Raw genomic sequence first — 13,671 nt, forward strand, 5'->3', positions numbered from 1 at the left:
AAAATCAACAACAAAAGAAACAACTCTTTTTGGCAAGGATGTGGAGAAAGGGCAACCCTCTTGCACTGTTGGTAGGATTGCAAACTGGTATAGCCACTCTAGAAAACAGTATGGAGATTCCTCAAAAAGTTAAAAATAGAGCTTCCCTACAGTCCAGCAATTGCACTGCTAGGTATTTACCCAAAGAACACAAAAATACTAATTCAGAGGGATACATGTACCCAGATGTTTATAGCAGCATTATTTACAATAGCTAAATTATGGAAACAGCCCAAGTGTCCATTGATTGGTGAATGGATAAGGAAGATGTGAGGTATATGTGTGTGTGTGTATGTGTGTATAAATATATTCATATATATATGAATTCATATATATTCATATTCATATTAATTCATATGAATTCATATATATATATGAATATTACTCAGAAATTACTCAGCCGTAAAAAAAAAAATAATAATGAAATCTTGCCATTTGCAATGACATGGTTGGAGCTAGAGAGTATTATGCTAAGTGAAATAGGTCCAGTCAGAGAAAGACAAATACCATATGATTTCACCTGTGAAATTTATGAAACAAAACAAATGAATAAAGGAGGAAAAAAAAGAGAGAGGGGGGCAAGCCAAGAAAGAGTCTCTGAACTATGGAAAACAAACTGATGATTATCAGAAGGGAGGTGGGTGGGGGAGAGGTTAAATAGGTGATGGGGATTAAGGAGTGTACTTGTAATGAGCACCAGGTATTGTATGGAAATATTGAATCACTATATTGCACACCTAAAGCTAATATTACACTGTATGTTAACTAACTAGAATTTAAGTAACTTTTTAAAACTGTTGTATATTCAAAAGTTCCTAAGAAAATTGATTTTAAAAGTTCTCATCATAACAAAAAAAATTTTTGTAACTATGTGAAGTGATGGACGTTAAGTAAACTTATTATTGTAATCATTTTGCAATATACGTATATCAAATCATTATGTTGTACCCTAAAATGATTCTATCTTATGTAACAATTATATCTCAATTAAAAATAAATAAATAAACTAAAATACTGTTTCTGGGTTGCACCAAAAAGGAATTATAAAAAGAACCAAATGGAAATTCTGGGGTTGAGAAAAAAAGTACATTAATCAAAATTTTAAAAATTCACTAGAGGAACTAAATAATAGATTTTAACTGTCAGAAGGAAGAATTAGCAAACTTGAGGATAGATCAATAGAGATTATGCAAGCCAAAAACAGAGTGGAAGAAAGAATGAAGAAAAATGAATGGATCCTCTGAGAGGGTAATACCAACCAAAGCAACAGAATTCAGATTCTTCTCAAATACACATGGAACATTTTCCAGTTTAGCCCCTATGTTAGGCCACAGAATGAGTCTTAATTAATTGAAAAGAAATGAAATCATATCAAGCATCTTTTCCAGCCACAGTATTAGAAAACTAGACGTTAGTTACACAAAGAAAACTGGAAAGTTCAACAATATGTAGAGACTAAACAACTTGCTACTGAATAACTAATGGGTCATAGAAGAAATCAAAAGAGAAATCAAAAAATACCATGAGATGGGTGAAAGTGGAAATATACCAACATTTGTGGGATGCAGCAAAAGCAGGTCTAAGAAGGAAGTTCATAGAGATAAATACCTACTTCACAAAACAAAAAGAGTCTCAACTTAATTTTACACCTCAAAGAACTAGAAAAAGAACGAATGAAGCCCAAAGTTAACAGAAGGAAAGAATTAACTGATGAGAGCAGAAATGAATGAAACAGAGATGAAAAGAAAATAGAGAAGGTCAATGAAACTAAAAGCTGTTTTTTTGAAAAGATAAAAAAATTGACAAATGTTTAACTATATCCACCAAGAAAAAAAAGAGAGGAAATTCAAATAAAAATTAGGTTCAATGAATAAAATCAGAATGAAAGAGATGTTGCAACTGATACCACAGAAATACAAAAGATTGTAAGATAATATTATGAATAAATATATGCCAACAAATTGGACAACCTAGAAGAAATGCATAAGTCTCTAGAAATAAACAACCTATCAAGACTGAAATATAATGAAATAGAAAATCTGAACAGTCCAATTACTACTAACAAGATTGAATTGGCAATCAAAAATCCCCAACAAACAAAAGTCTAGGATCAGACAGCTTCACTGGTGAATTATACCAAACATTCAAAGAATTAATATCAGCCCTTCTCAAACTTTTCCAAAAAGTGGAAGGAGAGAAAACTCTTCCAAACTCTTTATATGAGGCCAGTATTACCCCAATATCAAAACCAAATGACACCACAAGAAAAGAAAAACACCAATATCCCTGATGTTTTAGATACAAAACCCTAAACAAAATATTGGCAAACCAAATTCAACATATATATGTTAAAAGGATTATAGATCATGTTCAAGTAGGATTTATTCCATGGTTGCAAGGATGGTTTAACTTAACACTCACAAATCAGTCAATGTGATATGCCACATCAATGAAATAAAGGATAAAAATCATATGATCATCTCAATAGATGCAGAAAAAGCATTTGACAAAATTCAACATCCATTTATGATAAAAACTCTACAAATCAGGAATAGAGGGAATGTATCTCAACATAATTAGACTGTATATATACTCAATGGTAAAAAGCTGAAAACTTTTTCTCTAAGATCAAGAAAACAATAAGGATGCTCACTCTTGCCACTTTTATTCAACATATTCTGGAGGTCCTACCCAGAGTAATTAGTCAAGAAAAAGAAATAAAAGGTATCCAAGTTAGGAAGGAAGAAGTAAAACTGTTACTGTTTATAAATGACATGGTATTATATATAGAAAATCCTAAAGACTCCACCAGAAACTATTAGATTAGTAAATAAATTCAGTAAATTCACAGGATATAAAATTAACATACAGAAATCTGTTGCTTTTCTACACATTAATATCTAGTGCTCAGAGAGAGAAATTAAGAAAACAATCTTACAATTGCATCTAAAAGAATAAATACCTAGAAATAGGGGTGCCAGGTGGCTCAGTCAGCTAAGCGTTTGACTTTGGCTCAGGTCATGATCTCATGGTTCAGTTCGTGGATTCGAGCCCTGCGTCGGGCTGTGTGCTGACAGCTCAGAGCCTGGAGCTTGCTTGCTTCAGATTCTGTGTCTCCCTCTCTCTCTGCCCCTCCCCCGCTCATGCTTGCTCTCTCTCTCTCTCTCTCTCTCTTGCTCTGAAAAATAAACATTAAAAAAATTAAATACCTAGAAATAAATTTAATAGAGGTAAAAGATCTGTATATTGAACACTACAAGACAGTAATGAAAGAAATTGAAGAAGATACAAATGCATGGAAAAATATTCCATGCTTATGAATTGGAAGAATCAATATTGTTAAAATGTCTATACTATCCAAAACAATCCACAGATTCAGTGCAATTGCTATCAAAGTTTCAATGGCATTTTTCACAGAATAGAATCTTAAATTTTGTATGAAGCAACAAAGACCCTGAATAGCTAAAGCAGTCTTAGAAAAAAGCTGGAGACATCACCCTCTCTGATTTCAAAGTATATTACACAGCTATAGTAATTAAAACAGTATGGTATTTGCACATGAACACATAGATCAAAAACAGATACATAGATCAGTGGAACTGAATAGAGAGCCCAGAAATAAACCCACACATATATGACTAATTAATTTACAATCAAAGAGCAAAGTATACATTGGGGAAAAAAACAGTATCTTCAATAAGTAGAGTTAGGAAAACTGGAAAGCCAGAATGAATCTGGACCATTATTTATACCATACACAAAAATTAACTCAAAATGGATTAAAAACTTGAATGTAAGACCTGTATTTCTGTATGTGTTAAATTTCATAATTGAAAAGATTAAGAATTAGGCAAAAACAAACAGAAATATGTAAAAATTGGGAAATGTTTATTAATAAAATATTGAATGAATAATAGTGATTTTTTAAATTTATAGATTAAAATTAAATATACAAAAATATTAACAATCTGCATGAATTCTCTATACATTTCTGAATTTCCCTGATATTAATTAATATACATTGCTTATATATAACATATATTACTCATATATATTCATGTAAAAACATGAATAAGACTGTTTTGAAAAGTAGGCCTAGTTAAGAAACCTTTTAAGCATAAAAACTTTTATTCAATTTTTCATGTTTATTTCAACCTAGAAACATACTTATTTTTTTTCCTACCACTTTTTTTTGTTTTCTAAGGCCTACTTATTCAAAACCCTCCACCATTTTTTTTTTTTTTACTTTTTCATTTTAAATAATGATTTTCCACAGGTAATTGATGCACATGGAGTTGATGTCACTCCCCGACCTCTTTACCATCCAGATCCACATACAGGTACAGCAAAGCCAAATAAACTACTGACGTCACGAGAAGGATCATTTGCAGCAGAATTTATATCTTCTTATAGCCTTTATCAGAATACATTAAATCCTAGTATGTTAGGGCACTTTACAAGGTAGAGTATACAATTCTATTGTTCTTTTTTATATCACATGTGCTGTCTTTTCATTTAAGTTGTATGTGTGTAACTTAAATGTCAGTTGTCTTCGGTCTCCCACCTGCACTCTATGTTAGTGTGCCATCTATGTTCCCCTCATGTTTTACTTAGGTGTAGAGGTTTGCATGTCTTAAGAGTTCTCCAATACTCGGGGCGCCTGGGTGACTCAGTTGGTTAAGCATCCGACTTCATGATCTCATGATCTCATGGTTTCTGAGTGCGAGCACCGCCTCAGGCTCTGTGCTGACGGCTCAGAGCCTGGAGCCTGCTTCAGATCCTGTGTCTCCTCTCTCTGCCCACTACCCCCCACCCCCACTTGTGCTCTGTCTCTCAAAAATAAATAAATGTAAAAAAAAAAATTAAAGAATAAGAATAAAAAAGAGTTCTCCAACACTCACAGCAAACATTTCTGAGAAAATATATGGGTTTTATATAAGTTTTCTTGAGGAACCAAAAGATGAGGCTAATCACATACCTACAGACATATTTCTTCTGTTTCTTTTATGCTACAACTTATGGGAAGAAGCAGCTCCGCTCCCCCCAATATCCCATGTAAATCCATGTTCTCCTAGGGTTTGATTTATCTTTTGTTTCATAATTTTTTTATAAATGAAATGTTATGCATGTGTTATGTAGACACTTTATGTAAGCGAAGTGAAATTTTATTAATGTTTATGGTAGAGAAGTTCAGAATGTTTGCAATAATTAAACAGTATGTCCTAAAATAATCTAAAGATTATGGGGAAATATTTGAGTGTGTAATTTTCCATTTGACCAATTAAAAGTTCCAGAAGTTAACTAAGCACATTTTAGGAGAAAATATGCTGCTCTAGAGTCTGACTCAAAATTTGCATGCAGTAGCCATAGGAGTGCTCTGTAAAGCAAAGAATATTCCAGTAAACTGTATCTACCCTTTAAAAAAAAATTACTTACCTATTTTTGAGAGAGAGAGAGCACAAGTAGGGGAAGAGAAGAGCAGAGAGAGAGAGAGAGAGGAAAACACAGAATACAAAGTAGGTTCCAGGCTCCAAGCTGTTAACACAGAGCCAAACTCAGGGCTCAAACTTATGAACTGTGAGATTGATGACCTGAGCCGAAGTCGGATGCTTAACCGACTGTGCCACCCAGGCGCCCCCACTGTACCTACCTTTTTGAGGACAAGTTGGACCTATAAGTAGAAAGGGGAGAAAAGTATATAATATCACAAAATTATGTTGTTTACATGTTTAAAGAAATTATTTTTGTATTCTTCAATGTATTGATTTCCCAACCAGTACATAGATTTTCTCTTAATTAAATCTTGAGAGGGCCTTTATAAAATTGAATAAATCACATTTAAGATGGGATTTGAGTGAAGAGCAGAAAATGGGTGAAAAATGAAAGGAAGAATGTTCTAGGCTGAGACTCTAAAGTAAGAGAGTGCCAAAAGATTGAGGAACTTAAAAAGGGGGTAGGATGGGGAAATGTGATAAATGAAGATGGAGAGACTGGATAGGTATGCTGTATTTTAGCTTTTTATTCTAAATATATTGGGAATCCATCACAGGACTTTGGACATAGGTTTGACATGTTTTATCCCTAAATTATATTTATAATGACTTTTTTTTAATAACGACTTTTTACTTAAGGAATATTACAAATCAGCTTGATGTTTAAAGAAGTAGTTTACTTTTATCAATTTTTCTTATATGATTATAGGATATTTGATTTCTCAATAGGATAATGTTTTTGTTCATGTATTCAATTACCCATAAGAAAATCTAAATAAATGAATAATTTTGTTTTTCATTATTAAAGGTCAGTTTTAGGAAGCAGCATAGTTTCTAAGTCAAGTGTATCTACTACTGAATCAATAGCAGAAGACCTAGAAGAACCATCCTATAAACGAGAAAAATTGACTAGTTTTACAGGTAATGAAAATGTGATCATTTATTTCAGTATCAGTCCCTTATTTCTTTAGCAAATATACTTATTATTTGTCAGATACTTGAGATAAAAGAACTCTGGTAATGATTTCTAAATGCTGGCCAAAGGGGTAGCTACGTGAGAATTACCAGAGTAGTATCAATGTTCCCAAGGTGAGAATCTTGTACCACCAGCCTCAGGAATCACAGATCCTGTTTGAGAAGTGCTTTGCTTCTAGGGCACCTGGGTGGCTCAGTCAGTTAAGCCTCTGACTTTGGCTCAGGTCATGATCTCATAGTTGAAGAGTTGGAGCCCCACATCGGGCTCTGTGCTGACCACAGAGCCTGGAGCCTAGAGCCTGGAGCCTGCTTCAGATTCTGTGTGTCCCTCTCTCTCTGCCCCTCCCTGATTGCGCTCTATCTCTGTCTCTCTCTGAAATAAACATTAAAAAAATTTTTTTAGGAGTGCTCTGCTTCTAACTCAGGAGATAAGTCATTCTGTTACACTGTGATCAGTGCCATAATAGGACATATGCAGAGTGTGATGGGAGCACTTTGAATGGAAAGATTAACACCTTTGAGGTGGGAAAAAAGAAAAGAATTAACAGAGAACATTATTGACTTTTGACTTGAGTTTTTAAAGATGATTAATAATTTATCAGGAGAACAAATAGGGGTGGCTTCTTCCAAGCAGAACATAAAACATGAGGTAAAGGATTATGAAAGTAAAGGTAAAAAAAATGAGGAAATAATGGATGATCAAAAGTGCTGGGTGAAGTGGGTACCTACTTGAGGAACGCTTGCCTTGGAGTGCAGTAAGAATGTGTCTTCCGCTAAGATGATAATGAAGGATTAATGAAAATATTCATAAGGTTGGAAAAGTGCTTCATAGACTCTTTGGTGTTAAGATATGTAACAGGAATACTCCTGACAACAAGTAATGCCCAACTACCATTGGCTTAAATAATCATTTATTTTTCTCACATTAAAAGAACTTAAAAGGTAGATAGCTTTTGGATCGGATCCTGTGGCTTAACTGTGAGACTCTAGATTGGCGACTCTGCTGTTCTCTTTCCTTAAGCCTTTTCTTCTTCCTTCTTGCTTCATGGTCTCAAAATATCTGCCCCAGCTCTGGATATTATATGCACATTAAAATTAAAAGCAGAAAGGAGAAAGGCAAAAGCTCCAGCCATATCACTTTTATTTATCAGGAAAGTAAAAGTTTCCCCAGGAAAGTCTTCTTTCCTATGTATTTCTACTGTTATCTCATTGCCCAGAACTCTGTCACATGGTGACCCCTAGCTTCAAGAGAGGCTAGGAAACTAAACACTTGATTTTCTTAATGGAAAGAGGCAAGGGAAGGGGGAAAGCCTTACCAATGAAAACTTGGCAATCAGCAGTGTCTGCTGCAGGAGGGAAGATCATCCTCTCAGAGATAGACAAGGAGCATTGGATTATTATTCTAATCTTCCCCAGACTCAGAGGGATAGAATCCCTCTGAAGGGATTGAATACATCTCACAATATGGTCTGTTCTTTGACCACATAAAAGCCACCTGCAATATATGACCCATCATATTTTGGTAAAATGATAATTAAAATAGCAATTAGTAAATGATTTTTATTAAATCGTGTATTTTAGATTTACGAGTTGTCAGGGCAACACCTGGAAAAATTGTAACAAAAGAAGACCTAGAAAAGACTATAGAGATAATACTCACAGAGACGGAAACACTAAGATTTTTTAACCTACCGACAGTCATGGTTTCTGTAGAATCTGAAGAAGCTATGAAAGTAAGGTATGTATGGCTCAATTGTCTATATTGCTTCTGTAATTTAAATGCTAAGTCAGAGGTTCCTATCCTTGTTTCTGTTTTGGGGTATTCCTGGATAAATACTGGTGGCATATGTGCTTGGTGAAGTTCTATATAAAGTTATATATGTGCCTTATGAAATGATATGAAAAGTGTTTGTGGGGTTTTTTTTTGAAAACTATTTATGTTGTATGTACTTTTTTCTAGAGGAAGAACCCATAGGTTTACCATACTCTTTAAGAAATGGGTACACTACTAAGTCAAATAATAAAAGAAATAAAGGAAGCTTCCAAGTCTCAATAAAGGTTTTAATGATATTTTTTTTTCTTTTATGCATATGTAAGTTATTTCCAGTTTAAAAGGAAGGACTGGGGTGCCTGGGTGGCTCAGTAGGTTAAGCGATTGACTCTTGATTTTGGCTCAGGTCATGATCTCATAGTTTGTGGGATCAAGCCCAGCATGGGGCTCTGTGCTGACAGTGTGGAGCCTGCTGGGGATTCTGTCTCCCTCTCTCTCTGCCCCTTCCCCAGTCATGCTCTCCCTCTCTCTCTCTCCCTCAAAATAAATAAATAAAACATTTTATAAAAATAAAAATAAAAAAATAAAAAGAAAGGCCTGACATTTTTATATTCAAAACTTAAGTAAAAATATGTTATTGGAAAATAACTGAATTTACTATATTAGAGCAGATTTTCCATTGCTCCTTATTAATGAATTCAAATAGATCATTAGTTTTTGCCTCATTTATTTTGCCTCATTAAGGATTGTTATGCCTTTTTGGGAGAATTTGGGAGAATTGATCCCTTTATCATTATGTAATGCCCCTCTATAATGCCCCTCTGATAATTTGCCTTGCTCTGAAGTCTGCTCTGTCTGAAATTAATTTAGCTACTGTAAACAGATTTTTGGGGTGCCTGGATGGTTCTGTCAGTTGGGTGTCCGACTTCTGATTTCAGCTTGTGTTGTTGATCCCAGGTGCTGGGCCTGGAGCCTGCTTGAGATTCTCTCTCTCTTTATTCTTCTGCCCCTCTCCTGTGCTCACGCTCTCTTCTTTCAAAAATAAAAAAATATATATACATTATTAATATAGTTATTCAGATTATTTAGATTCAAATATAATTTGAATATGATTCAAAGTACTAAAAATCTATCATTAAAATATTTTTAGGATATTATTCTTACCCAAATATAAAATATCCTAGAATTATTTGGACTATAAAATATAGTACAAGTAGATCCTGAATAACACACTTTGAAATTCTTAAGACATAAGGGAAAGCTCTTAACACCAGAAAAAGGAAAGGAGCAAATAACAAATGGATAGATAAGTGATCTGAAATCAGAGATGGAGAGATGCTAGAAGCAAACGTTAAAATTAACACACGGATCTAGAGTCCAGCAGGCCTTGGACCCCCACAAATTAAGAGAACTAAAAGAGACATTTTTGTATTAAGCAAAATCCTTAAAAGGATTTCAGTTATCTCAAGTGATCCCAGGTTTCAAAGCTAATATCATAAGCAAACATGAATTTTCTCTGGAGGAAAGCATATCCCATTTAGACTCAAGATTCCCTCAGATTGAATTTGGTGAAAAATACACCAAACCAATAAAAAAGTACTACGAATGAGAATTAAAAGAAATAACAGACCAGAGATCTACACCCTGAGGACTATGGATAATGAGATATTAGGACTCTATTATGAGATATAGAATATAAAATATATGTGAAATATTTAAATAAAAGATAGTGTTAACACCTCACTAACATCAAGAAACTATCAAAATGATGACTCATATTTGCAAAAACATCTAAAAAGAACTTTAAAATAAAGTATATTTATATAATTGTTGAAGTAAAACAGAAAACATTGAATTTAAACAAGACATAATCAAACAGATTTAATAAATTGAAACATAGATCTGGATAAATTCTACAAAATAAACCTTGGAAAGAAAAATGTGATATAAAGTATGAAAGAGAAGTTAAAAAAAGAAATTGACAATAGAATAAAGGTCTAAAATGCACCTGGTTTGTTCCAAAATATCAAAATACGAAGAATGGAGGAGATGAACTATTCGAAGAGAGTGGGTAAGGATGTTCCCAAGCTATTAAGGCACCATTTTACAGAAATGAATAAATAAAAAGAAATCCACAAAAAAGAAATGCACTTGGTGCATTATATTGATACTCCAGAATACCAAATACTAAACAAAGATTTTACTTTTTATTTTTTTTATCAGTGTTTATTTATTTTGAGATGGAGAGAGAGCAAGTGGGGGAGAGGCAGAGAAAGAGAGAGGGGGACAGAGGATCCAAAGTGGGTTCCCTGCTGACGGCAGAGATCCCCATGCAGGACTCCAAACCTGCAAACCGTAAGATCATGACCTGAGCTAAAGTTGGATGCTTAACTGACTGAGCCACCCAGGCACCCCCAAAAGAAGATTTTAAAAACAGAAGGAAAAAAGAAAAAAAAATCATCTACAGAGAAATAATTAAACCAACAGCATTACTTGGGACAAAGAAGATCACTTTATAATGATAGGAAGGTATAATAATTTTAATCTTGAATACTCCTAATAAAATAACCTCAACGTATATGAAGCAAAAATTAGAAACTTGTTAAGTATAAGTAGGTGTGTTAAACTTGCTTCTCTTAATTACTGTATGTCAACCAGATATAAAATTCACATAGATATAGAAAATTTGAACCAAAGACATAATTTAATGATCACATATAAAACTCTGCATTCAATAGAGAATACACACTCTTCAAGCACACACCAATTATTTTTAAAAATCATTCATGCACAAGACCATGAAACAAGGTTTCAAAAATTCCAAAGAAATAGTATCATACAAACTCAATTCTCTGACCACAAATAGACTTAAGTTAAAAATTAATAACATAAATCTCAATTAAAACACAGACACACATTCAGATACACATTTGGAGGTTAAAAAGCACATTTTCTAAATTCCTTATGAACCAAAGAAGAAATCATAATTGGAATTTAAGAAATACTCAGAAGTAAATAATTATTAAAATAGCACATACTACAGGATGGCACAAATGTAGTACTCTGAAGGAAATTTATAGCTTTCAGTGTTTATAGCAGAGTTCATAAAAACTGTGTGAAGATAGTGCCAGTATGTCGTTGGGCACTGAAAGTAGTAATGATGCTGGGAGGTATAGTAAGTAGAGTCTTTTGGAGGTAGTTTAGTGCAGTCTTTTCTTTTCTTTGTCATGTTTATTTTTGAGAGAGAGGGACAGAGCACGTGTGGGGGGAGGGGCAGAGAGAGAAGGAGACACAGAATCTGAAACAGGCTCCAGGCTCTGGACTGTCAGCACAGGGCCCGAGGGGGGCTCAAACTCATGAACCACGAGATCGTGACCTGAGCTGAAGTCGGATGCTAACCGACTGAGCCACCCAGGCGCTCCAAGTGCAGTCTTTTCCTAAGGAGTTTTTTGAACTCTCACTTCACATTTGGTGAAATCCACATTAAAGAAAGTAATTTTAAAGAGAAAGCATAATATAAAGAGATAATATCCATGGCAATAATTTTTATTAATGAGTTGAATATACTTTATTTTTTATAGGCGGAGAAACAAGAATTATGAGACCCTTTGTAGAAATAGATTAGGCAATGATTTATATGCTGAAAGGATGATGCAGACTATTAATGGAGCACCAAAGAATAAAGATGTTCAGTGTGACAAAATCGTAAAAGAAGACAAAGGTAATAATATTTCATTCTGCTTGATAAAGTACATATTTTAATATACATTCTTTGAGTCTGTCAGTTAACAAATAAATGTTGGAATATATGAAGTAAAGATAGAAATACTTTGGTCAAATCACAATAGCAGCTAGGTCCTGTAATCTATAGCTTTTAGAACTTGACAAATAATGAGTAATAAATATAAATATAGATGATTTAGATAACATAATTATAATTTTGATATTTATAGAAACTCTATTATAGAATTTTGTACTCTTCAAATGTTTATGAAACATTTAGAGAAACTGATTGCTTAACCATAACTAATAACATTTAAAATGTGCCAGACACTATTCTAGGCCTTCCACATTTATTAACTGGTTTAATTCTCACAACAACACAATGAGGTAGGTACTATTGTTACTCTCCGTTTTTGGAGGCAGAAACAAGCAAAGAGAAGTTAGCTAACTTGACCAACTTCACTCAGCTAGTATGGCACACAGTAATACCCTCAGACAGTCTGGTTCTAGAACCTGTGCTCTGTACTACACTTACTGTCTCTCAATGTTCATAAATTCATAACCCTGCATAGCCAAAAATTCTGTGAGGTAGGGCCAGAAAGGTAATTAGGTAAAAGTTATTAATTTTAATGGCTTTTGTTATTCAGCAAAACTATAAGCTAGTTCTTTGAAAAGATTAAAATAAAACTTCTAAGCAAATGCTAAGTCAAGCCAAGGGTAACTTATAATTAGTAGGAAAGTTTTGTGGCATTCTTACTCACTCTTGCCCTACTCCCCTTCTCAGTGTGGTGATGGTCTTAAAGGCAACAGCCTGCCTTCCCAGTTTGAGACCCTGGCCTCTGGTTCCAGAGAAGCAGAGCAGACCTTACTCTCAAAGGATTTGGCTTCTTTGTTTTAACCTGCCTGGGAATACCTGAAGGACTGACCCAGAGCACTTGTTTTTGTTTTGTTTTGTTTTATTTTGTTTTTTAACTCAGGAAACACAGGTGGTAAAGCAGCTGTGCATATTGCATTCTCAACAAATATTGCAAAGTAAATGAACAACTCATCTCTCTTAGAGGCAAAAGAATACAATGGAGTCAAACAAGAAACACACTGTAAGCCTGAGGAGAAAAAGCTAGGGAGGGAGATGTTTGGGAAATTAAGATATTAAAAAAGGCTTGTACATATAGGGAAATTTAGAAAGTCATGTGCATGCCTAGGACAAGATGCAAGCTCAGGAAAGACTTGAAAAGATCCTAAGCTTTCCCCTCTGGCTGATCTCAGGCTTAGTACAGGCAGGAAGTGAAGGCTAAGGCATAGATGTAAACAGCCTGGTTAAGCATTAAAGGAATACCTTAACATTGACCCACTCTACAAAGACCCAGAGAGGTTTTTTATCCTTTGTTTGTCTGTTTCTTTTCTTTTTCTTTTCTGTCTTGTTTTTTTCTGATGGACTGGTCGGGGAGGGTGGAGGAATTCAGGTATTCAAGATCTCTGTCATGACACTTGCTGACCAAAAGCTTCTGCGATGATACATGACAAAGAATACAGACTTTATAAAAATAGTTTAGAAACATCACTAAGCAAACAAACAACGAGTACTCACAGCAAACTACAAAAACAAACTCCAAGGAGCAAGAAGAATCTGATTTCCAGAGTTACCACATTATTATATTCAAAGTGTTCAGT

General features: G+C 34.2%; 1 protein-coding gene across 1 annotated transcript in view; it reads left to right on the forward strand.

The window, feature by feature from the left end:
• The window catches only part of DNAI4 (dynein axonemal intermediate chain 4), an 86,796-nt gene that overhangs the window by 26,987 nt on the left and 46,138 nt on the right, over positions 1 to 13,671 (forward strand). The window contains 4 exon segments of the mRNA XM_047868824.1: positions 4,316 to 4,500; positions 6,340 to 6,452; positions 8,088 to 8,244; positions 11,859 to 11,998. Coding sequence (XP_047724780.1) covers positions 4,316 to 4,500; positions 6,340 to 6,452; positions 8,088 to 8,244; positions 11,859 to 11,998 — 595 coding nt within the window.

Source organism: Prionailurus viverrinus, chromosome C1 (assembly GCF_022837055.1).
Source record: "Prionailurus viverrinus isolate Anna chromosome C1, UM_Priviv_1.0, whole genome shotgun sequence".
In the NCBI taxonomy this organism is placed as follows: Eukaryota; Metazoa; Chordata; class Mammalia; order Carnivora; family Felidae; genus Prionailurus; species Prionailurus viverrinus.